This window comes from Mastomys coucha, unplaced genomic scaffold (genome assembly GCF_008632895.1).
Source record: "Mastomys coucha isolate ucsf_1 unplaced genomic scaffold, UCSF_Mcou_1 pScaffold20, whole genome shotgun sequence".
NCBI classification, from domain to species: domain Eukaryota; kingdom Metazoa; phylum Chordata; class Mammalia; order Rodentia; family Muridae; genus Mastomys; species Mastomys coucha.
This window is the reverse complement of record NW_022196903.1, coordinates 85410678-85433284: the sequence shown is the minus strand read 5'-3', so window position 1 is coordinate 85433284 and position 22607 is coordinate 85410678. Positions and strand designations below refer to the sequence as shown.

Here is a 22607-nt window from a genome sequence, read left to right as displayed (position 1 = left end):
CTCCCTCCCTCCCTCCCTCCTCCTACTCTCCCTCTCCCTCTAACTAACAGACTCTGAATCCTTTCTCTGGATTCACTGCTCTTGAACGCAGACAGCCCAAGTCCCAATTACCCAACTGTCTGTGCACATTGTGTCGGGCTGCTGGAAGCCCTGGTGGGTTTGATGTACAATAAAGGTTTCTTTGGGGCCAGGGAGATGGCTCGTCAGGTAAAGGTGCTTGCTGCCAAGCCTGATAACCTGAGTTTGACCTCCCAGACCCACACGGTGGAAGAAGAGGGCTGACTCTTTGCGACTTGTCCTTTGACCTCTATATTTATGCTGGATATGCTTCAGATACACATATATACATACCACATACACATATTTTATATATATTAAGATAGGTTCTTTTTGCTGGTATGCACAGGTGAGCCACTCACTAGACCAGACCAGAAAGCCTACACCCTCACTAGCTCTGTAAACTGCCCAGGTCCCAGATCAGTCACTGGCTATCCCCTATGGACAGTGTAAGGCTAGACAGAGAGGTAAAGAGGCTCCAAGATTCTCTTTATTACTGTCACCATCATTACTATTACATTTCTGTGTGTGGCAGGCAGGGGTCGGGGGCATGTGGAGATCAAGGGACAACTTGCAGGAGGCTCCTGGGGATTGAATTTGGGTCATCAAGCTTAGGAGGCAGCAAGTTCCTTTGCTGGCTGAGACACAGCTGCCCGGCCCCAAGATTCTTAGAAAAGGCACAGTCCACCAATTACCACATTAAACTTCCTGAGACCCATCGCGCCCAGGAAACCTGCTGAGCTCGGCTGGACAGTAAGTAGCTCTCCCCTGAGGATGGCCCAGAAGCCAGCTCATGAATTTTGATTTACTTGTTCATGTTACCTAGAATGTTCAGGGTGGACCCCCAGAACCTTGTGCACACTATCAGTGGGAGCACCACTAATAGGGCTGCACCCCAGACACTTAAAATACAAAAAAAAAAAAAACCAAAAACCAAAACCAAAACCAAAAAAACAGGGAGTCTCTGTTCTTTAGAACTGGATTTGAGAAACAGACAAGTGGGGGCAGAGCTCTGGGCCTGGCGTCTCAGGCCACCCTCAGCGCTGCTTGGCCCAGACACAGGAAGGCCTTTCAGCCTTCCTGGATTATAAAAATGTGTAGAATCAAGAAAAGCATTCTTATCAATGGAGATCTAAGATTTCAATGACACTTAAACTGGAATCAATGGTGATGTACAGGGATGAGGGGGGTAGGTAGGCAGAGGCACCTCTCCCCCCCCCAACCCCCACCCTTAAGCTCCACTTCTCTCTGGCAGCAATTCTAGCTTCTCCCACAACCTGAGCAAAGCTATGGCTGCTCTGTCAGTACATTACCAGCCTCCTTCCTCAGACCACTCACTGCTATACACTGAACACACTGAGCTCAGGCACTGAGTCCAAGGCACCATAGGGTAGGAATAGTCAACAATTTCTTAAGCACCTACTATGTACCAGAAAGTGTTCGAGGAAAGACCACACCTCAAGAAGCCCAACCCTAAGGTGAGACTGAAACGGGAGTGGGAAGTCGCTGGGGCTTCCTCCACTTCCTTGGTGGACATTGCCCGACAGAAGCAGAGGTGGGTCAGTAATATCCGCAAAGGGTGAGGCACAGAGATGGGAAATGGGAACAAGTGCCTGGCTCTCCAGGGCCATGCCAAAGGAAGGAAGATAACAAGGAAGATGGAGACAGTGTGTTTAAAGCACAATTCTCAGCACATTGTTCAAGGAACCTTGAGCAATGGCATTCTGTCTGGATAAAATCCTGACTGGTAAGAGGCCAGCTCACCTCAGACAGATAAGAGCGGCCCTCTGTTTCAGTGGGTCTGGGTGGCTTGCTGGCACTCATACCCAATGTAGGAACAGTCTGAACTGATTTGACCTGGTGGGGCACATCTATTGATCTCATCCTATCAGGAAACTGATCTCACCTCCTACTTCTGGAGAAACACGTGAACTAGACTTGGCCAATCAGAGTTGCTCACTCATGGACTTGACTACATCTGGACAATTCAAATGGCAGCCAGAACTCTTGTTAAAAGCACTGGGGGTTTGGGGTTGGGGAGCTGGCAAGATGGCTCGGTGGGTTAAAGACACTTGCCATATAAGCCTGGCAACCTGAGTTCCATCCTCAGAACCCACAGAAAGGTGATAGGTGAGAATAGACTTCACAGTTTTCCTATGACATCCACAGGTATGTCAAGTCATGTGCACTGCCCCCAACACACACACATACATGCACCATGCACACATACATAATCCTAAAATAATTTAAAGGAGAAGGAGGAGGAGGAGGAGGCTGCTTCTAAGTTGAGACGGCTTGTGGAAACGGGGTTTCACTGGGGCAGCTAAGGTCTCTCAGGGAGAATGGAGTAGGTACTAAGGAACACAGAGCCCAGAAATGGAGCAGACTAAGAACGTCTCAGCACCTGAATATAGCCATACCTGGAGCATTCCTAACCTGCCCTCTTCAGATAAATGTATCCATCAACGTTCTAAGCACCTGAATATAGCCATACCTGGAGGATTCCTAACCTGCCCTCTTCAGGTAAATGTATCAGTCAATGTTCTATTTACCTCTAAAGATAATTTAAACTGTTTTTTGCCAACTACAACTGTAAGTCTTATTAGGGTATAGAGGAACACACACTCACATAATCCCAGCACCAGAGAGAATGAAGCAGGAAGAACATGAGTTGGAGACCGACCTGAGCTACATAGTAAGTTTGAGGCCAGCTACATAGTAAGTTTGAGGCCAGCTTGAGCTACACAGAAAAACCTCATCTCAAAAACTAAATAAATACAAGGCTAGAGAGATGGCTTAGGCGCTAAGAGTGCTTGCTGTGTTTGCAGAGGGCTGGAGTTCATTTCCCAACACCCACATTAGGAAGCTCATAGCCAACTGTGACTCTGGCTTCAGGAGATTTGAAGTCCTCTTCTGGCCTCCTAGGATACTTGTATACACTGTACATACATAATACATACATACATACACACATACATACATACATACATACAAAAACATATACACATACCAATATAATTAATTGAATATCTAGGGATATGGCTCATGGGTAGGGTGCTTGCCTAGTATAAGCAAGGTCCTGTGTCTGTCTTCAGCAATGTATGTGTGTGTGTGTAAGAGAGATAAAGACAGACAGACAGACAGACAGACAGACCTGTACCCTGGCTTGAACCTGCTGTGTCATTTTATGCTCATCCTATATGACATTCAGCCCATTAGAACCAATGTGGAGGATGCAGGTGATAGATGACTTGACATCTGAGGTTCCCCACAGCCTGACACTCTGTCCAACACGTGTCTGCTGCAAAGCTTAGGCCTGACCCTCCCCCTTACCCCGAGTCCTTGCTCCAGGGCACACAGGAAGACATACATGTTTAAATCAGTCCTCACTGGTAGGCCTGTGAAACATCTGGAGGACTTTACAACAGACTGCGAGCCCCACCCCCAGCTCTGAATGCTGGCTATGGATGGAGCTGCCTATTCTCTCCACTGTCCTGTGATAACTGTCACTTCTGGTCCAGTGACCACCATGTTCTAAGAACTCAGACTCAATCTATCTTTTTCTTCCAGTTACTGAGGTCTGGTGACCCATGTAAACATATGCCCCAGGCAGGTAGGAAACTAGACCTCAGGGGCCCCTCTGCATCCTCAAAGCAGAGTCCAACTGGAGACAATTCCAGGGGCCTGCAGCTATCCACAGGACAGCACTGGTCCTGGGTCAAGGGCTTCTGCTAGCCCCCAATGCTAGAATGTTTTTAGATAACCAGAGGCCATGTGAGGGGCGTTTGTTTCAGCAGGCCCTGTGTTGTCTTCCAGGAGCTGAAAGCCTCTCAAAGACTCCCCTACACCATCACTACCCCAGTAGGCAACAGGCCAGATTCCATGCTGGGGGCCTTGTTCTGACACACTGCCTGGAGCCACTAGGCCTGTCTGCAGGGCCTGGCTGGCCCTGGGCTCTCCCTGACTTACATCCGACTTGGCTGCCTGCAAAAGCCTCCTGTGGCTTTTTGGACCGCCAACACTGCAGAGTAGCAAGCGGCTTCCCCATAAGCATCCTTTCCAAGGTGGCACTGGCCCAAGGCCGGCTCAGCCAGCTCCCAGCCCTGTGACCTTGAGCCAGTCACCTGCCTCCAGGAAGGCTTTGGGGTTTTCCTATGCAAAGTATGAACACTAGAAAAATAGAATTTATCATATTATTCATCTTTTGGAGGAGAAGGGCCCAAAGTCTGGCTCTCCCTCCCTATGTGGCTCAGAGACTATATTGCCCTAAGTCCTGGGCTCTGGCCACACCTCCCACATAACTGGACCGCAGGTGTACCCACTGTGCAGCTAGCTATCTCAGCTAGGCTTTTAAGGAATACCCAATGCTAGGTCCCAAGTTGGAGAGTCCAACTTGTCCTGTATCGTGACACGGAGAAAGCCTAGCGTGGTGGTACACACCTCAGCATTCAGGAGGCCGAAGGAGCAGGATCATGGGTTTGTGGCCATCCTGGGCTGTAGAAATTTTAAAAAAATCATCTAAAAACAAAATCTGAAACAGAGCTGGTCTTCATGATTTACACCTCACAACACCACAATGCACCACACCTAGTAGCTCCAGGATCCTGCTAACAGCAATCTCGAGTCAGGGTGATGTTAGGAAATTAAGAAAAATTACTAATGGGCTGAGGGCTCGGGGGAAGAGAGGGGCTCAGGCTGGGGCCTCAGGGAAAACTGGAGGTAGCTACCACCACTGAGTGGAGGGACAATAATAAACAAAGTTTTCATAGTGGCAGGTTTGGGGCTTTCCAAGGCTGCTGGCAGAGGCTGGACTCTTTACATTCAAAGGAAGCAAATTATCCTTTGGCTGGAGCCTGTGCCTCAGAACTCAAAATAGGAGTTGACACTAAGAAGGCGTGGTCTTGCCTAGGAAAGAGATCACTGTAGTGGGTTCCAAGTGATTTCCCAGTTCCAGCCCTTTTTCTTTCTTTCTTTCTTTCTTTTTTTTTTTTCTCGAGACAAGGTTTCTCTGTGTAGCCCTGGCTGTCCTGGAGCTCACTTTGTAGACCAGGCTGGCCTCGAACTCAGAAATCCACCTGCCTCTGCCTCCCAAGTGCTAGGATTAAAGGCGTGCACCACCACCACCCGGCTCCTTTTCCTTTTTTAAAAAAAAATTATTTATTTGTATTTCATGTGCATTGGCTATATGAGGGTGTTGTATCCCCTAGAACTGGAGTTACAGACAGCTGTGAGATGCAGCATGGTTGCTGAGAATTGAGTCCAGCTCCACTTAAGGACCGACTCATCCCCTACCCAGTTCCCCTTTCCAGCCTCTCACTGCTCTCGCCTTCTTACAAACAGACCCACACACAGAGAGACCCTGGAACTCACCCCAGCCAGAGAACTGCATAATCTCAAGGAAGGTCAAGCTCACAGCAATCCCTCATCCAGACTGTACTGACTCAGTGTCCTTGAATCAGAGAAGCAGGGGTGGCCTCTCCCTCCTCCCTTCAGCCAGCAAAACACTGAGACGAGAGGTGGCAGGTTCCAAGCCAGTGGGGTTTGGGGACACAAAGAAGCATCACAGCTGCCGCTTAGCACCCTCCACACCACACCCAACTCCTGCCACTGCCACAGTCCACAATGCCACACCTCCCCTACCATGCCCCAATGGGCTACAGAAAAAGAAACAGTATCAGTATTTCTTACTGCTTCCCAGAACAGGAGCAAAGCCCTCCCCTATCATTCTGGATGTCACCCTCAGAAGCATCACCCCTACCAAAAAAAAAAAAAAAAAAAAAAAACAATACACAAAACACTTGTCATGGCTAAAAGCTGACAGGGGTGGGAAAGAGATATTCCACAAGGGTTGACACATTTTTCAGGCTCACACAGGATAAAAGAAGCCCACCTTCTACCGTGAGAAACGAAAGACAGAAATAGACTCCACAGCACCAAGGGAAGGGGCCAGCAGGTGTGGTTTTTTTTTTTTCTTTCTTTCTTTTCTTCCCTTTTTAAAGATTTGTTCTAATCTATATTCTCCCACTAATAGTTTAAGCAAACCCACATTGTTCCCAAGGAGATAGACCTTACTAAAAGCTGATTGACATAGCTCTGCTCTGCACTACTCTGGAATTCTATTCTCCAAACTGGGATGCCTTCTTTCAAAGCAAGGGTCCGGCCATCCTGGAAAATCAGCAAGAGGACAAGTGGAGGTATATATCTCACACTGTGACTACACAGACTTAGGACTCTTTTCTCATGATCCACAAAGTGATCTCCTCAAACCCAAGGACCAGAGAGAAATAACGATTCACTTAGGTCACACAGTAAGTCAGAGAGGCCAAGGACACAAGCCCTAGCTCACCAAGCCTGACTTTGATTTGTTTTGTTTTGTTTTGTTTTTTGAGACAGAGTTTTTCTATGTAGCCCTAGCTGTCCTAGAACTCACGCTGTAGACCAAACTCAGAAATCCGCCTGCCTCTGCCTTCCAAGTGCTGGGATTAAAGGCGTGCGCCACCACTGCCTGGCCTCCTGACTTTGATTTTATAGGTCACCTGCATAACTGTTTTGCTGGACATCCATCACTCTTGCCAAGCAAACAGCCCCGGGATTTATTTATACTTCAGACTGCCCTATTCACCGGTGATATCTGCACAGCCTGGAAAGAATAAATACCTGCTAGGTGGGTGGATGGGTGGGTCCATGCCTGGACCAATAGATGTTCAAATAGGCTCTCATTTGAGGATGGGGATGCACTTCTGTGAGCCAGGCCCCTCTGCTAGATGCTGGAGTATCTCCCCTCCTCTCAGTGTCTCCCCAGCTGGTGGTCAGGTGGATATGCGGCCAGCTCACAGAGGTCCAAGATCAGGCCAGGGGACAGAGCTCTAGGAGCTCAGGCAGGGAAGTTCAAGTCCTCTTTGATTCTTGTGATCTTTGGCTTCCTGTATGTTAAGCACCACCCAGGGTCAAGGAATGCTTCTTGGACCAGGAAGCTTCAAGCTGTACTTGAGGAGTGGGAAGAAGATGGGGAACAAAGGACTAGGTTCAGTGGAGAACCCCAGACTACAAGGAGAGGTGAGCCTGATCTCGGAAAGATTCTAACATCAAATTCTTCTTTAGAGTTAGTCACAGAATTCACAGAGTGCTCTGGAGCCACGGGAAGCCTCTTGAACAGGAGATTGGCTCAACATAACCTCCTAGATGGTACAGAGAGGTGCCCAGGAGACATGGCGGTTGGTCAGGAGGCTGTGGATACCAGGTGCCATCTGGTGATAGAATAAAGGTCCTTGAAATCATGACCAGCCTTCCATTGGAGCTGATTAGCCCTGGTGCAGGGGCAGAGTCCTCAGAACGGCCCTGTCCCAGTGCCCTTCACCCACTAGGCATGACTGCACAGATCCACAGGCCAGCCACACTTCTCTACCCCCTGCCAAGCATCTAGCAACCTCTGCCTTTGGGCTTTCCATAGGAAGGGGGTTGATGGAACATGGGAACCAGTCATATTCCACTTCTACCCTGTTACAAGCACCATGGAAACAGGACACTCAGAATGTCCCAGTTAGGAGACCTAGCCTAAAAGCTCCATCTACTTAATGGAGCTACCAAGGCTGGGGGCAAAGGGTGGGGAAAGGAGATGGGACAAGGTGAACAGGCTAACTAGCCCAGGAGACTCAGGAGCCCAGGGTAGGCTCAGTTAACAGATGTCTCCTGTCCACTGGATGCCCAACAAGTTTGGGCAGAATGTCCTTCCCACCCTTCCCCCATGCAGCTCTGTCCTGGGCTGACCAGATCAGTTCATCAGTACTGGGCTCCAGGTTCTTCCCCAAGCTTTCTGGGAGTTGGGTCCTAGATTGTGATTATCTCTCAAGCAGCCTGCCCTTGGGGAGGGGGAGGGCGGTGCCTCCTTCCCATCCTGTTCCCATTAACTGAGACTATGAATAACAGCAGGAAACATCGAGGTGAGGGGCTGGGGTGTGGCTCAGTGGCACAGCACCTGCCTAACTGTAGAAACCCTCCCTGGGTTCCATCCTCAGAAAATTCGGTTGCACAAGATCTTGCCAGTGTCCTTAACCTACCTCCCAGAAGGGGAGTTTTACATAATCAGAATGGTGGGCACAGCAGAGGCAGGGAAATTGAACAATAGGTAATTGGGAGGCTGGATCTCTTCCACAGATAAACACCTCACCCAGACCTCATCAGAGCTCCTGGTCCCTGAGGTAGGTGGGTGGGTGGGGCAGGTTAGCTGGGTAATCCCAAAGTCCACAGTCCCTGAACTCCACAGTCAATGGACCACTCTTCCGCACACCTGCGACCTGTTCCCAAGTGTCTGCCCTCAGAATAAAGGGCCTGAGATTGTACATTAACCTCCAGATACTCATCTTCTGCCCCTCCCTATGTTGGTCTTACTCTCCCAAGGGACTGCGAGCCGCCAGCACCAGACTGGTTTATTCATTGCTGGCCTTCCTACCCCTGGGATGGTGCCTGACATACAGTAGGTGCTCAATAAGCATCTGCGGTGCAATCTGCAGTGGTACACACCTGCAGTTTCAGCCACCTGGGAAGCTGAGGCAGGAGAATTGAATGGGTGAGATCCTGTATTTAAAAGGACACGTGTTCCTCCTGTCAGTGGTAAGGACTCAGGCTGTTGTTCACCTTCAGGGCAAGTTGGAAGCCACTGAGTGAGGCGATGCCCTCACTGAACTGTAGTCTGGGTGGTCAGCTAGGATAGAAGAGGCCAGCGGGTCACAAGCCAAGGATGTGCACAGTGGGCTGGTGGGCTTGTATGTTCTGCAGTGTGTTCTGCAGGGCATTCTGCAGAGTGGCAGGTCACAATGGGCCATTGTTTGTACAGGCCAAGTGGCAGAACCTGGAACAGTATGACACTGTTTTTGTTAAAAACAAAACCAAACCACAGCTGGCTAGCTGGCTTGCTGACTGGCCTGCTGAGCGAATCCTTAACACCCACAAGGAAATGAAAACGGACCCAGAAAGTGATAAAAAGCAGTCTGTGTTCTGACAGACACTACAGGTACCACACAGCTAAAGCTGCATGTGAGAGCAACAGATAGTCTTGAGGTCTTTATTTAGCTGTTTTTAGCGTTGGGGATGGAATCCAGGGCCTCACACTTGGCAAGCACACACTCCACAGCTTATACCCTCAACCCAACCTTAGATATGGATATTTTGTAATGGTCTGAAGGGGATATATTTTAGCTTATAATAATTCTGTACTGCTTGAGGTATATAAGTTTTTGTAACTGAAGAGTGAATCATTTGGCCGTTTGTCATTCCTGCACAAATGAAATGGCATGTCCGTTAGAAAAGCTAGCACACGCCGGGTGGTGGTGGCACACACCTTTAATCCCAGCACTTGGGAGGCAGAGGCAAGCGGATTTCTGAGTTCGAGGCCAGCCTGGTCTACAGAGTGAGTTCTAGGACAGCCAGGGCTACACAGAGAAACCCTGTCTCGAAAAAAAGAAAAAAAAAAAAAGAAAAGCTAGCACACAATGCCCACAGAAGATTCTCTCACAATCCTACACCTACTGACAAAGCATCTACAGGACAAATGGACAAGCTGTTGTATGGTTACCATGCCTCTTGCCCAGAGGGCACACTATAGCATTCAAATACAGAAAGCAATGACCTCCTGTCTATACTGCCTTCTTCCCCCCCCACATAATTAAGATAAAGTTTAATTTATAAATTAGTCATTCTGAGAGCAATAGCTCATAATAAAATAGACTTATAACCCAATATTGTCATAAAATGTATTCAACAACACATGAACTGCTCATTTCTAGAACTTTCCATTTAACAGTCAGAGGTACAGTTAGCCATACATAATACACACATACATACAGTACTGGGATTACAGAGGTGATTCACTCTGCCTGGCCCAAATCCACTGATATGAGGAGGTGACTTGGCAAAATTCATCCACAGTGACAGACATCTAAAAGTGGCTCGAGAGCTGGGGATGTGCCTCAGTGGTACCTTGTCTGCCTAGCAAGGGTGAAGTCCCCATCTCCTCCTCAAGCCAAAAAGCAAGGAGCAGAGGACCTAGAGAGGGGGCCTTTGCAGGTAAGACAGCTGGCTGCATGAGCAGGTCCCCAGCACCAAAATAAAAAGACAGATGTGGCCTACACTCATGCAGCCCAGCATTGGGAGAGGGGGGACAAAGATGGCAAGATGGAGTTTGCTGGCTGCCATCCTAGCTCCAGGTTCAGTGAGAGACTCTGTCTCAAAAAAACAAACAAACAAAAAAACAAAACAAAACAAAAAAACCAACAGAGTAAAGGAGAAAGGCAGGCAGCTGACATTGAACTCTAGCCTCCACATACATATGTATAAACATGAACATATCCACACACATGCACACCACACAGAAACACACGTGAAAGGTAGAAAGCAACTGAAAAGACACCTAATGTTGACCTCTGATCCCCACAAGCACACACACATAATTGCACATACACTCCCCATATGCATCAACACACATATGTTTATACAGAAACACGTGTACAAAACATAGGGATATTTTTATCTTGATCTCGGTGGTAGTTACACTGATGTCTGAATTTACTGAACTTCAAAGCATCTCTGCATTATACTTCAATTTTAATTTAATTAAATTGGTGGTGGGGGTGTTGTGCCAGAGATCAAACTCAGGTTAATCACACACTGTACAGTCCCAGACCCTTAATATTTTTTCAAAGAAAAAATATTATTATTATTATGTGTATCTTATGTGGCATGCCAGGATCTCATGTGGAGGTCAATGGAGATCACTGTGGAATTCTCTCATTCTACCACAGGACCTGGTGATCCTGGCAGGTGATTTTACCTGATGAACCATATCTCAGGCCCCAAATGTTTTTTAAAAATCATAGGGAAGTGTTAGGCACGGCACCTCACACCTGTAATCCCAGAACTCGGAAGCCTGAAGCTGGAAGATTGTAGTAAATTTTCCAGGCCAACCTGGGCTACATAATAAGTTCTTGGTCAACCTCCTCCCCTCCCCACCCCTGACACACACACCAAGAAAAAGACAAACATTTCTATCTTCCTGCCTTTCTGACCCCACCCCCCAAAGCCCAGCCTCAGCTTGTGTTTCCAAAAGAATCCTTTAACCCAAAGTGGTCAAAAGGGAGAGCTCTCAGACCTGCCCATAACTTTCCCTAAAGATGCCAGATCTGCATGCTCCAGGGAGGTGGAAACCAGCAAGTTAATGGCCTGGTACCTGTTAAACAGGGTGTCCAGGCTTCACCTGGTGTTTACAGAAAGAACTCGAGGCCAGATTCATTGGTCCAGAAAATGCCTTGTACTCTGTCCAATGATAGGCCAGCAGGAGGCCACTCTTGATCTCTGGAGCCCAACCCAGCTCCTTGCTCACCATTAGGGGTCTCTCCCCAGGCTCCAATCTTGATTGACTTCTGCTACTGTCCCCAGGTGCTGTTTAAACTTCTGTCTCCCTGCTGCCCTCCTGATAACTCTAAGCCTGAAACCCATAGCCCTCCATTACCTGGCTCTGGCCACATCTTTTCATGGCCTCTCTCTAACTGAGACCCTATGGACACGTTCTATAAGCACACTTAGCTATTTCATGTCACAGTACATGTAAACCCTCTGTGCCCCTGCCTACCAGGCTAGCTCTCCCTGCCTCTCTGTCCATAAGAAGCATTGACACCAATATCAACTCTGCCTCACCAAACACACACTGGATCATAGGCTCTTAAGTCTTCCTCAAGACAACCAGGGATGGCTATGGTCACTGCAGCAGCCACTCCCTCTAGGTTATTAGTGCCTCAAAGCCAACATTCTACCCTAAATCCAGTGCCTGCCCAGGGCTGACCTGAGCCAAGGTTTCTTTTTCTTTCTTTCTTTCTTCTTCTTCTTTTTTTTTTTTTTTGCGAGACAGGGTTTCTTCTCTGTGTAGCCTTGGCTGTCCTGGAACTCACTCTGTAGACCAGGCTGGTCTCGAACTCAGAAATCCACTTGCCTCTACCTCCCAAGTGCTGGGATTTAAAGGCGTGCTCCACCACTGCCCGGCTGAGCCAAGGTTTCTTAACCACCTAAATAAGACACATTAAGAAAGCCCTAGTTCTCACTCAGGGCATGGATACCCCAGAACCGTAGCTACTCCACACAACACATAGATTCAAACTTCTTTGGCTGGGCTAAACTGACAAACACCACGAAGCAAGCCGCAGACTCTAAGAGTCTGATTCGTACCTACAAGCACTGCCAAAGTCAGTCCACACAGCTGGAACCCCAGGCCGAGCCTCTATTCCCACCCAGATCGCAGCAATGGCAGTAACTGGGCAACATTCCAGGGAGTCCTTGTGATTGACAGCTCTTTCCTGTGTCCAGGAATGTGCTTAGTGACTCATGGCACCTTATCACTGAGACCTTTGGAAACTTTCGGAGAACTTAACCTTTGACAAGTGGAAGTTAGAAGCAGGGACCCCCCAGTGCCCAGGCTGCCTCTGGGTGGGGTGGGGGCAGGGTGGCACAACACCTGCTGCAGAGATGGTAGCTGGGGTCCACTCAGAGGTGCAGAGAAACAAGAAGGAATACGAGGTATAAGGACATACACCCTCCATACACCCTTCAGCCCTAAGGACCGGAATACCTTCGTGTCTCATTTTCTCCACAACCACCTCCACCTTAATGTCCCCAAGTTAATGTCCCCAACAAATCGGTGGCCCAAGCACTATTGAAGCCTAAAGGCACAGCTGACCAAGGCAAAGCTTTTAGGAATGCCAATTCTGTACAGTCCAAGCAAGGCAGGCTCCTAGGTAGTTCTCAATTGACCCATCTGTAGAATGGGCTCTTCCCCCCACCCCTGAGCCTCCAGATTTTACCAAGCAGATGTGGACACAGCGGGGGTTAGAAAGTCAGGGAGGCTGACCATAACAGAGCTACAGGCAGTACCAGGGTATCCCCAAAGGACAAAAGCGCTCTCCGGACAACACCATGGCCCTTGCCACATACCACAGTGACCCAAGACCTCGTGACACCCTCTAATCAGCAGCTCTAGAGCCGAGCCCGGCTTTACAGCTTACCACAAGCTTATTCAGCCTCATCTCCCTCAATCCCTTCAAGGACAAGGCGAGGCTGGCCTTAGCGTCCTTGTCGCCTGGACAGCCAAGCCCAAGCTAAGAGAACTACCCAAGGTCACCATCAAGGGGGACACACTCTTTCTGGGGACAAGCACTGACTCTTGGATCCCTGGTTGACATATCCAATGGGTAGTATGCCCCACCCATTTTACAGGTGAAGAGACTGAGGACAAGAAATATTGCCCAGGGTTAACTGGGTGGCTGAACCAAGGTCTAAGACAGCCTCCAGCCATCTGCCAATAACCAAGGGTTCTCAGCTAGTGCCTAGGACCCCTCCAGCCACCCACCATCATCTTGATAAAACACCTCCCTTTCACCCCCTCACTCCCCAATGACTCCCTGGTAGAGAGGGAGGCAGGCGGGCCGTTGCTAAGCACTCACCAGCTCTCTCATAAAAATAAACTCCTTCTGGCTTAGAGAGACTGGGTGAGATCCCCTCCCTACCAGCAACAACAACAACAACAAAAATTTTTTTCTTTTAATTTAAAAAAAGATCTCTATGACATTTATTTGAAAACTAGCTGTGCCAAATCGGAGGCCAATTTACTGACATCCAAATGGAGCCACGTGCTACCAAACCGCAGTCCGAAGACCCTCTGGGTCAGGCGCCTGGCCAGTCTTTGAGCTGATTTATTTCTCCAGGCAGGAAATGGGGGCCCAGGCTGTCTCCCAAGCCTTTGGGGCTGGTCTTGGAGAAGCAGGGATCTGGCAGAGGCCAGGCAGTGACCAAAATAGCCAGGTCGGTGGCCCTGCTGAGCACACGCCTCCCTTGCAACCCGGCTAGTCTAGGTTGAGGCTTTGGGACTGTAGGACCTGTTCCTGAGACTGGCTCCTTGTGTGGCTTCCCCAGTGGGAGCGGACCAGAACCTCCCACCCAAAAGAGGAACCCGTAAACTGAAGGGGTGCAGTCCAGAGGAAGACATGTCCAGCTGCTGCTACCCACTACCCATTGCCCCTGGCTGTCGCTCCGGGCCTCAGCCCTGCTACTCAAGCCTGGGGCGGCTGTCACTACCACCTGCGTGCCACACCCAGGCAGCACCTGGAGCCATACCTCCCTTTTACCTCTCCTAAATACTACGGAGAACTAAAGATGCCCATTGGGCCCACTGGGCACAAGGGATGCCCTCTCAGATACAGCTGAAAGACACTAGACTTGCCCACAACCAGGGACCCAGGGATGCAGCCACATTCAGGGACACACACGTGCACACGGCCAGGGTTCCGGAGACACAGCCACACGTACAGGTTCACATAGTCAAGACGTGTGTGTGTGTGTGTGTGTGTGTGTGTGTGTGTGTGTGTGTGTGTGTGTGTAGACAGAGCCACACGGCCACACTACACTCAGGTAAGGCAGCCCCAGACATAGGGAATATCACACACCCCGGGGCGCACATGTACACCGCTGCCTAGGGTGGAGAAACAGCCACCCTCCGAAACAGAGACATCCAGGGACAAGGAGATACCCCGTGGGACACGCACGCACACACACACACACACACACACACACACACACACACACACACACACACCTGCCGCCGCACCAGCAGCCCCAGCCCCTTCGCCAGGGAAACAATAACTCCCTCTCCAGCAGAGCTGAGCAGGAGAACCTCGGTCCCTCCCTCAGGGGTGAAGGGGATGAAAGAGAGTGGGGAGGCCAGACCCGCAGGGACGCGGTGAGGTGACTGAGCACGGCCTGGGGAGGGGGCTGCAGTCGCGGCCCGCACGCCCTAGGTACCTGGGTGGCTAAGCCCACAGCGGATGGCCCGGGGCTGGCGAGGCTGGCGGGACTGGCGGGGATCGCGGCGTTGGCGGCAGGGCACGGGAGCTCGGCAGCAGCCAGGTCCTGGAGCACGACGCTGGCGGCGGCGCGGAGGAAGCGGTAATTTATAAGCGGCTTCTCCCTGACCTCGCGTGTCTGTTGTCTGAACAGGCAGCTCTCCGCATCACCCATCCTGCTGGGTGGAAAAATACCAGCTTGGCCGGGCCTGGGCGGGGCCTAGGGCGGGGCCTGGACTGTCAGCCACGCCCACACAGGGGACACACACACACACACACACACACATACACGCGCGCGCGCGCACACACACACACACACACACACACACACACGCATGCACGCACGCGCGCACGAGCTCGGACACACAAAGAGCCCGGGCTCGCCTCGTCGAGCGCGCGCAGCCATCCTCATGCTCCATCAAAACGCTGGTGGCAAATGGCACTGCTCAGGCCTCTCAGGCAGGCGATAAGGAGTTAGAGACCCAGACCCCTAGCTCATCTCCTGTTCTAATAGCCATTACCACCCCACAGTGCTCTCTAACACATCCACCTAGGTCTGGGGACGAGGCCTGGGGCTGCCGCAACAGCTAGGTCTGTGCCAGAATCTGCTCCTCCCCCCCTGCCCCGGGAGTCCTCTTGGGCCAGTGTTCAGCTCTGCGAGCCTGGCTGAGCTGCTGTGGAAGTGATAATGGGGGCCAAGTCCCCCAGCCCCACCCCCGGCCCCTATGAGGCTGTGCTTTCAAAGCGCCTCTGGCTTCGTCGTGGCTGTGTGACATCAGGCAAGTTCCCCAGACCTTCTGTGTCTTGGTTTCCTCATCTGTAAAACGGAAATAAAAATAGTGGAACTCATCATTTCTGGCTGCTGGGAGGGTCCAAGGTTAACAGTGTAAAGAGTCTGAACAGGACACCAGGCACCTAGGAAGTGCCAAACGTGTGTCAGCAAATGTGACTATTTTTAAATGGAGATGGGGAGTGTGCCATTATTCTTGTCCTTATTTGAATGAGCTTGTCCTCCATCTGATTGTACACACCCACAGCCTGGCTGAGCCTGAGGTGGCGCTGTGTGACCTTCAGTAAGGCCTCCCCCTCTCTTCGTGCCCACTTCCTTTTCTTTCCTCTCCACTCTTTCTGCACTTAAGTGTCTGTTATATAGCATGGCTATTCTGCCTCTTAAACTGGGAATGAATGCCCCAGACCTGGCCAGCCTGAACCTGTTGTACTAGGTTGGAACAAGACACCAAGAAGCAAAATAAGGTGGTGGTGGTGATGGTGGTGTGACTCACGGCTTTAATCCCAGCACTGGGAGGCAGAGGCAGTCAGATCTCGAGGTTCAAGGCCAGCCTGGTGTACAGAGTGAGTTCCACCAGGGCTGCACAGAGAAAACCCATCTTAAAAAAAAAAAAATTCCAGACTCACATGTCACTACCCACAGCACAAAGGACTGAGACCAGGGGGTAGGTCAGAGAGTAGGGAAGTGGCTGGTTTGAACCCAGAGCAGACAGACTTCAGGAAGCCCAGAGCCTTAGGGCAGGCAGAGGGGTGGGGGTGGGGGCCAGAGGAAGCAAGATCTCTAAGGCTGCAAAGGCCTGCAGGCATGGTGTCACAGGACTATACAGAGAACCAAGGCAGGGGAGGCCATGGAGGCCTGGCAGGTCCAGGGATGAGATTTGGAAAGCCTGTGAAGGCCGAAGCCTAAGAATGATCGACACAGTATCACACAAGTGATGGCTGGGAAGGATGAGAGAAGGTGGCTCGGGCCTTCATCAGTCTCCCTTTCTGTAATGTCAGCTCTGTGAGATCGTGTCCTCGAACTCGATCAAGTACACAAGGCTTCACAGGCCCGGTGCACAGAAAGTGCTCAACTACACTTGCTTTTATTTATATATGTATTTATTTATTATTTATTTTGAAATAGGGATGCCACTACATTGCCTGGCTTGGCCCCAAATTGTTGGGCTCCAAGTCACCCTCCTACTGCAGAGCCCTTGGGTAGCTGGGGTCACAGCTGAGTGACATTTGGGTCACTGCACCTACTATATTTGTTTATTTAGTTTCCTTTCTTCAGCACTTTCCTGGCTGACTGAATTCACTTCATGTAAACAAGTTCAACCCACCCCCTTCCCCAGAGCATCCCCGTGTTCTCAGCACGGCTATTACTCCCACTTTGCAGATGGGAAAACTGAGCCATAGAGAAAATAACTGGCCTGGGGGACGCTTGGCCAGTGAGTCACAGAGCTGGAATCTAAACCTACACCATCTGTTTGTTTCCAGGGGGCTTTGGGAGAGCCCAGCCCCGGGCTGTGGGTGCAGCAGATCAGTCAGGCATGGAGTATGGGCTCAGCATGTGAGAGGCTGTGGACTGTCAGAATGGTCAGAAGTCTCAAGCAGGGCAGCCTGCTCTGAATCCAGCCCTAGATGCTCTGCTGCTTTGCCTGTGCTCGGCTCCATCCATCACGATTTGAGTTCATTGCCGTGGATCAAAATTGAGGTGACCTTGCATATATGAATACATGTACCCCAACTGCTCAGCTGCTTTGGCAGTACTGCTTAGCCTAGGAGTCTGGAGATGGCCTGACAACACAGGGACACAGTATCTCTTTAAAAAATAATAATAATTCCAGTCTGTGGGGTGGTGGTACATTCCTTTAATCCACTTGGGAGGTAGAGATAGGCGGATCTCTTGAGTTCTGGGCTAGCCTAGTCTACTGAGTAATTCCAGGACTCCACAGAGAAACCTTGTCTCAAAAAAACAAAATAGAGCCAGGCAGTGGTGATTACACGCCTTTAATCCCAGCACTTAGGAGGCAGAGGCAGGCAGATTTCTGAGTTTGAGGCCAGCCTGGTCTACAGAGTAAGTTCCAGGACAGCCAAGGCTACACAGAGAAACCCTGTCTTGAAAAAAACAAAAAAAGAAAAAGAAAAAAAGAAAAACCAAAACCCAAAAAAGCCCAAAATAGATAGTAATCATTTGGTATTAATGTTATTATATAATAATAATTATAAATATATAATTATAATAAAATAATTATACAAAATAATACTATATAATAATAATATTCTTATTACTGTTATTTTGATCTGGGCATGGTGGTACACACCTTTAAACCCAGAGGGCAGAAGAAGGTGAATCTCCATGAGTTTAAAGCCATCCTGGTGACAGTGAATTTCAGAGTAGCCAGGACTACATAGTAAGAGCCTGTCTCAAATAATTTGCTCAAACACAATGGTATATACCTGTAATCCCAGCATCTAGGAGGCAGAGGAGCAGGAGTTCAAGTCCAGCCTTGGAGACAGAGAGTTTGAGACCAGTTTTGGCTACACAAGACCCTGTGTCAAACAATTTAAAAATAAAATAAAATAAATAGGGGACCAGTGAGGTAGAATGACAGAGCTCCAATTGCTCGTGCAAAAGGCTAGAGTTTAGTTCCCAGCACCCACAGTCAAGAGCTCACAATCACCTTTTAACTCCAGCCTCAGGGGATCTGATGCTTTTCTTCTGGACTCTGAGAACACCTGAATGTACATACCTACAGAGAAAGAGAGAGAGAGAGAGAGAGAGAGAGAGAGAGAGAGAGAGAGAGTCAAGACAGACATAGATAGACAGACAGACAGACACACACACACAGAATTTAAAGGCTGAGACAGGCGCATTGGCTGTGGTTTAATAAGATCCTGTCTCCAAGAACAAAACAAGGAGGGCCAGCAAGATGGCTCAGCAGGCAAAGGCAGTTGCTGCAAAGGAGATCCAACCTGAGCTGCAACTCTAAAACGTGTAGGATAGGAGAGAGCCAACTCAGACCTCTACACACCATTGTGGTACCCACGTGCACATCAATGAATGAATGAGTGAATGAATGAGTGAATGAATGTAAAAAAAAAGATTTAAAAGAGGAAATTCTGGATTCTCTTGAAAATTGTCAGAATGGGCCCCTTGCTTGCCCACAAGTATCTAGCACTGAAAGGTATACTCACACTGTGGACTGTGAGCCAACCAGAGAGATATCATAGTTACTCCTTAGTTTGTAAATGTCTCCATGTCACTAGCTGGTCCTGTAGGAGGCTTAGCTGAGACCCAGACCCAGGCCAGAGGTGGGAGCTGGAAGGTTCAGAGAGAATTGTTGGGCACACAGGGCACCAAAACCATTGGCACTTAGCAGGCCCTTCAAGGGAAGGCAGGCAGAAGTTCCTTCCACGAGCCAATATTGGCTGACATTCCAATGGGACTAACTTCTCATTTCAGAAATGAAAAATCAATGTTCAGGCAGAGCTCCTGGGGACGTGTACAGGGTGATGTCCAGGTTTCAGGCTTTCAGTCCCTGGATATTATTGTGGTGAATGAGATTTGTAAAGTGCCACTGAGACTACATTATTCAGCAGCTCTCAGTGGTGACATCAATCGATCAGGGCTTTGAACAAAACCTCCTGACCCTGCCAGAGAATCTCCTGCCCTATCTGTCAGGTCACCAAGAGTAGCCACAATGCAGAGGGAGGCAGAGCACATGCTGGGCCATCTGGCTAGCTTTGGAAGTCCACTTGGCACCAACTCTGCCGAGGATCGAGGATCTTCTTGGCCAGCCTCATAGGATTCAGAGTACCATGCCCCAGTATAACCCTGAAGAGACAAACAGGGCTATTAGGTCGTGCGTGGGTGGTCCTCTTCTCAGCCATATCACTTTGTTCTAGGGATACCTTCTTCAGTGTGTTCACATGTCCAGCAATGTACCAGTGGTCACACCATAGAACCTGATCAGAGTTCCCTGGCTCTCAGGAGTCTTCCTCTTGCCTGCTTGCAAATCCTAGACCTACAATGACCTACAGTGAAGAACACAACCCTCTGTACTTCATTGTCCTAATCTATACAGCCAGACTAAACAGAACACCAGTGTGCACTCACCCCACCCCCGCTGTGAGGATCCAGTGGAGATGATTCATGGGAAGCAATGAATAGGGTCTCTGGCACAATCCACCAGTGGGCATGTGGAAGTGCTCTTCCTACCCATGTGCCCCGGGTGCCTGGGGCCTTACCACTTCTGAGCCTTCACTCACACTGTTTCTTCCCCACCCAAAGTATGTTGCCCACTAGCCGGCTGCAGCCTGAGACTCAGCCAAAGCTGGAGCCCCAAGCAGGAAGCACCCAGGAGGCTGACTCCCTAGCAGTACCCAGCATGTGGCCAGCGCAGAGGATCATGGGAAACCATTGCCGGATGTGGTCTCGGGGAGGTAAGTCCCTGAGCCCCACTTCCTCCTCTCTCTGAGGGAGCAGACTGCCCCAGAGTCAGGGAGGGAATATATCAAGGATAGAGACGTAACTTTAGGGGACCAGGGACAAGCTAGTGCACACTGCTGCGTGGCTGAGCCAGCTCCCTGGGGATGACTGCAGGGGCCTCCTTCTTCCTGGTCTTCTCCTATCCCTAGCCCATCGCCACTCCCCGCGAAGAACATAGGAGGGCACCACCACTATAGAAAACAGCTTGGCAGTTCTAGATAAGGTTAGAAATTTCTAGTAAGGCTGAACCCTTGGCCTCTGAGCTAACAACCCCACGCCCAGGTATTGCCATGCGGAATCCTACCCCCTTGTGCCAGAATGAATGGCTGCACAATTCATGGCAGCTAAAAATGGAAACAGCCTGGTTGTATCAACAGGAAAATAGAAGCTGAGTGATTGCAGCTCTAGCAAAAGGACTCCTGGGATGCGCAGAACCACGAGGGAGCTCAGAACACTCTGGGTGAAAGAAGCCAGACTCCCTGTGGTTTCATTTATATAGAAAAATCAAGACAGAATTGGTGAGTCAGGGCTACCTGAGGGGAAGTGAGAGGCAAAGCCCAGAGAACCCTAGGAGGGATGGGTTCTACAGCCTGACCTGACAAGGCCACACAAGTGTCTAGGTATGGACATCTGAATGCTTTTTACAGGGGGCAGTACCCAGGTCTTTGGGTCTGTAGTCCCCGCCCCCACTCCATTCTTCCTCTCATCCAGCTATGGATCACAATATTTAGCCAAGGGGCTGGAGAGATGTTGCCGTGGTTAAGAGAGAATATTGCTCTTGCAGAGAACCAGAGTTCAGCTCCCAGTGTCCACATCTAGGGACTCACATGGATCTGTAACTATCTCCAGATGTCCTGGTACCCTCTTCTGGCCTCCTCTAACACTAAGCACATACCCACTCACAGACACACATATATACATATACATTTTTAAAAAAAAATCCTTAAAACAAATGTTAAGCAAAGGATACAGTGCTTGCCCAGAACTCACAAAGCCCTGGGTTCAATCCCCAACACTACATAAACTAGACTTGGTAGCAAGGAAAAAAAATGCATTTCCATTGAACATATATAGAAAATGTCCTTGTTATTATTCCCTGAACCTGGTAGAATAACTGTTAGTGCAACATTTATAGTGTATCATGTTATTATAGTTATTATTAGCTGGCAATACCACCTAGAACCAAGGTCTGGCACAGGCTAGTCAAGTGCCCTGCAGGGAGACCTCCCACGGCTCATCTAGAGCTGACTTACAGTGTTCAGAGGAGATGGTGAGGTTACAAAAATCACCAACTCATCACCACCATATTCAAACATTTATAGAGGGAAGGGATGCTACGAAGCCTGAAGACCTGGATTTGATCCCTGATACCCACATAAAAGTGGAAGGATAGAAAAGATTAACATTTTTTTTCTGATACACACACACACACACACACACACACACTGGTGAATGCACACACACTCCTTCCCTCCTCTTCTCAGACCCTCAGGACTCCTCTGCTTCAGAGCATTTGGACCATGACTCTCTATGCAGGGTACTTTATGGCCCTGGCTAACTAACACCCTTGGGTCTCAGCTTTTTGGTCTCCTACCTGACTTTTCAGATAGCCACCTGCCCAGAGTCCTGAGTCTCCCAGGACCCAGACTGTGCCCTGTCTTATTTTCAGTCTACCGTGGATACCCTGGTGATGATTTGCCATCCTTTGCCCACTGGCCTGTTTTTATATATTCCCACCATTTTACTGCCTATTCCGTGTGGACAAGACAAGTCTATGGATGCAACGCAGTATCCCGGAGCCTGCAACAATACTGGCCCACACTGCTCTTTGGATGGAGCTACCATGCCTGTAGCTGTCCCATACAAACCGCCCCATTTGTGTTCTGGAAGGAAGAGGCCAGACTTCAACACTATGCATACCAGTCTATCCACAGAACCCCCTCCTCTCCTTATGTTCCCTGCAGGCCCGTGTTCATGTCCTGAGCAGATCTTCAGGGACCTCACTTTCCCCATATGTAGCAAGCTCCATGACCCAAGGTGGCCTAGTCCCACATCCCTCTCACAAACTGAAATAAAAAAGGTGTCAATTACTCTCTAGGGTTATTACCGTGAAGATTTGATCAAATCAGTTTGGGCTGGGGAAAGATTTCCTATTCTCTCTCTTTCTTGGGGTACAGGGACATAGACCCATTCCAAGTGCTTCTTGGGCCACTTGGATTCAGGAGTGCAGAAAGGGATCCTCAGAGGCTGGCCTGAAGCCAAAAGATGGAGGAACTGGGATGCAAAGCAGAGTCTCTCAGACTCCACTTGAGTTTGAAACTAGGGTAGATGTGGAGGGGTTGATCCCACTAGTGAAACTCTTCAGGGGTTCCCCACTGCTCAAGTGTGAGAACCACTGCTCTGGG

At 49.6% G+C, this 22607-nt stretch overlaps 1 protein-coding gene and 1 long non-coding RNA gene across 8 annotated transcripts in view; one reads left to right on the top strand and one right to left on the bottom strand.

The window, feature by feature from the left end:
* Positions 1-15132, bottom strand: part of Slc6a6 (solute carrier family 6 member 6) — a 76142-nt gene extending 61010 nt beyond the window's left edge. Inside the window, exons 1-2 of one of the 5 annotated variants that reach the window (XM_031382587.1) lie at positions 8578-9063; positions 6715-7304 (exon numbers count right to left, since the gene is read on the bottom strand). In XM_031382587.1, coding sequence (XP_031238447.1) covers positions 6715-6743 — 29 coding nt within the window. In that variant the 5' untranslated portion in view covers positions 6744-7304; positions 8578-9063. Of the gene's footprint in view, positions 1-6714; positions 7305-8577; positions 9064-14895 lie in introns of those variants that run through there. The other 4 variants (XM_031382588.1, XM_031382589.1, XM_031382591.1 and 1 more) reach the window with 4 other exon arrangements.
* On the top strand, positions 8948-22312 carry LOC116099275. 3 transcript variants are annotated; one of them, XR_004122183.1, is made up of 5 exons: positions 8948-9067; positions 17208-17424; positions 20005-20156; positions 20580-20720; positions 21872-22312. It is a non-coding gene; the product is annotated as an uncharacterized LOC116099275 (long non-coding RNA). The 3 variants fall into 3 exon arrangements; XR_004122184.1 differs by having other exon boundaries at positions 20563-20720; XR_004122185.1 differs by lacking the exon at positions 20580-20720.
* The last annotated feature ends 295 nt before the right edge of the window (positions 22313-22607 follow it).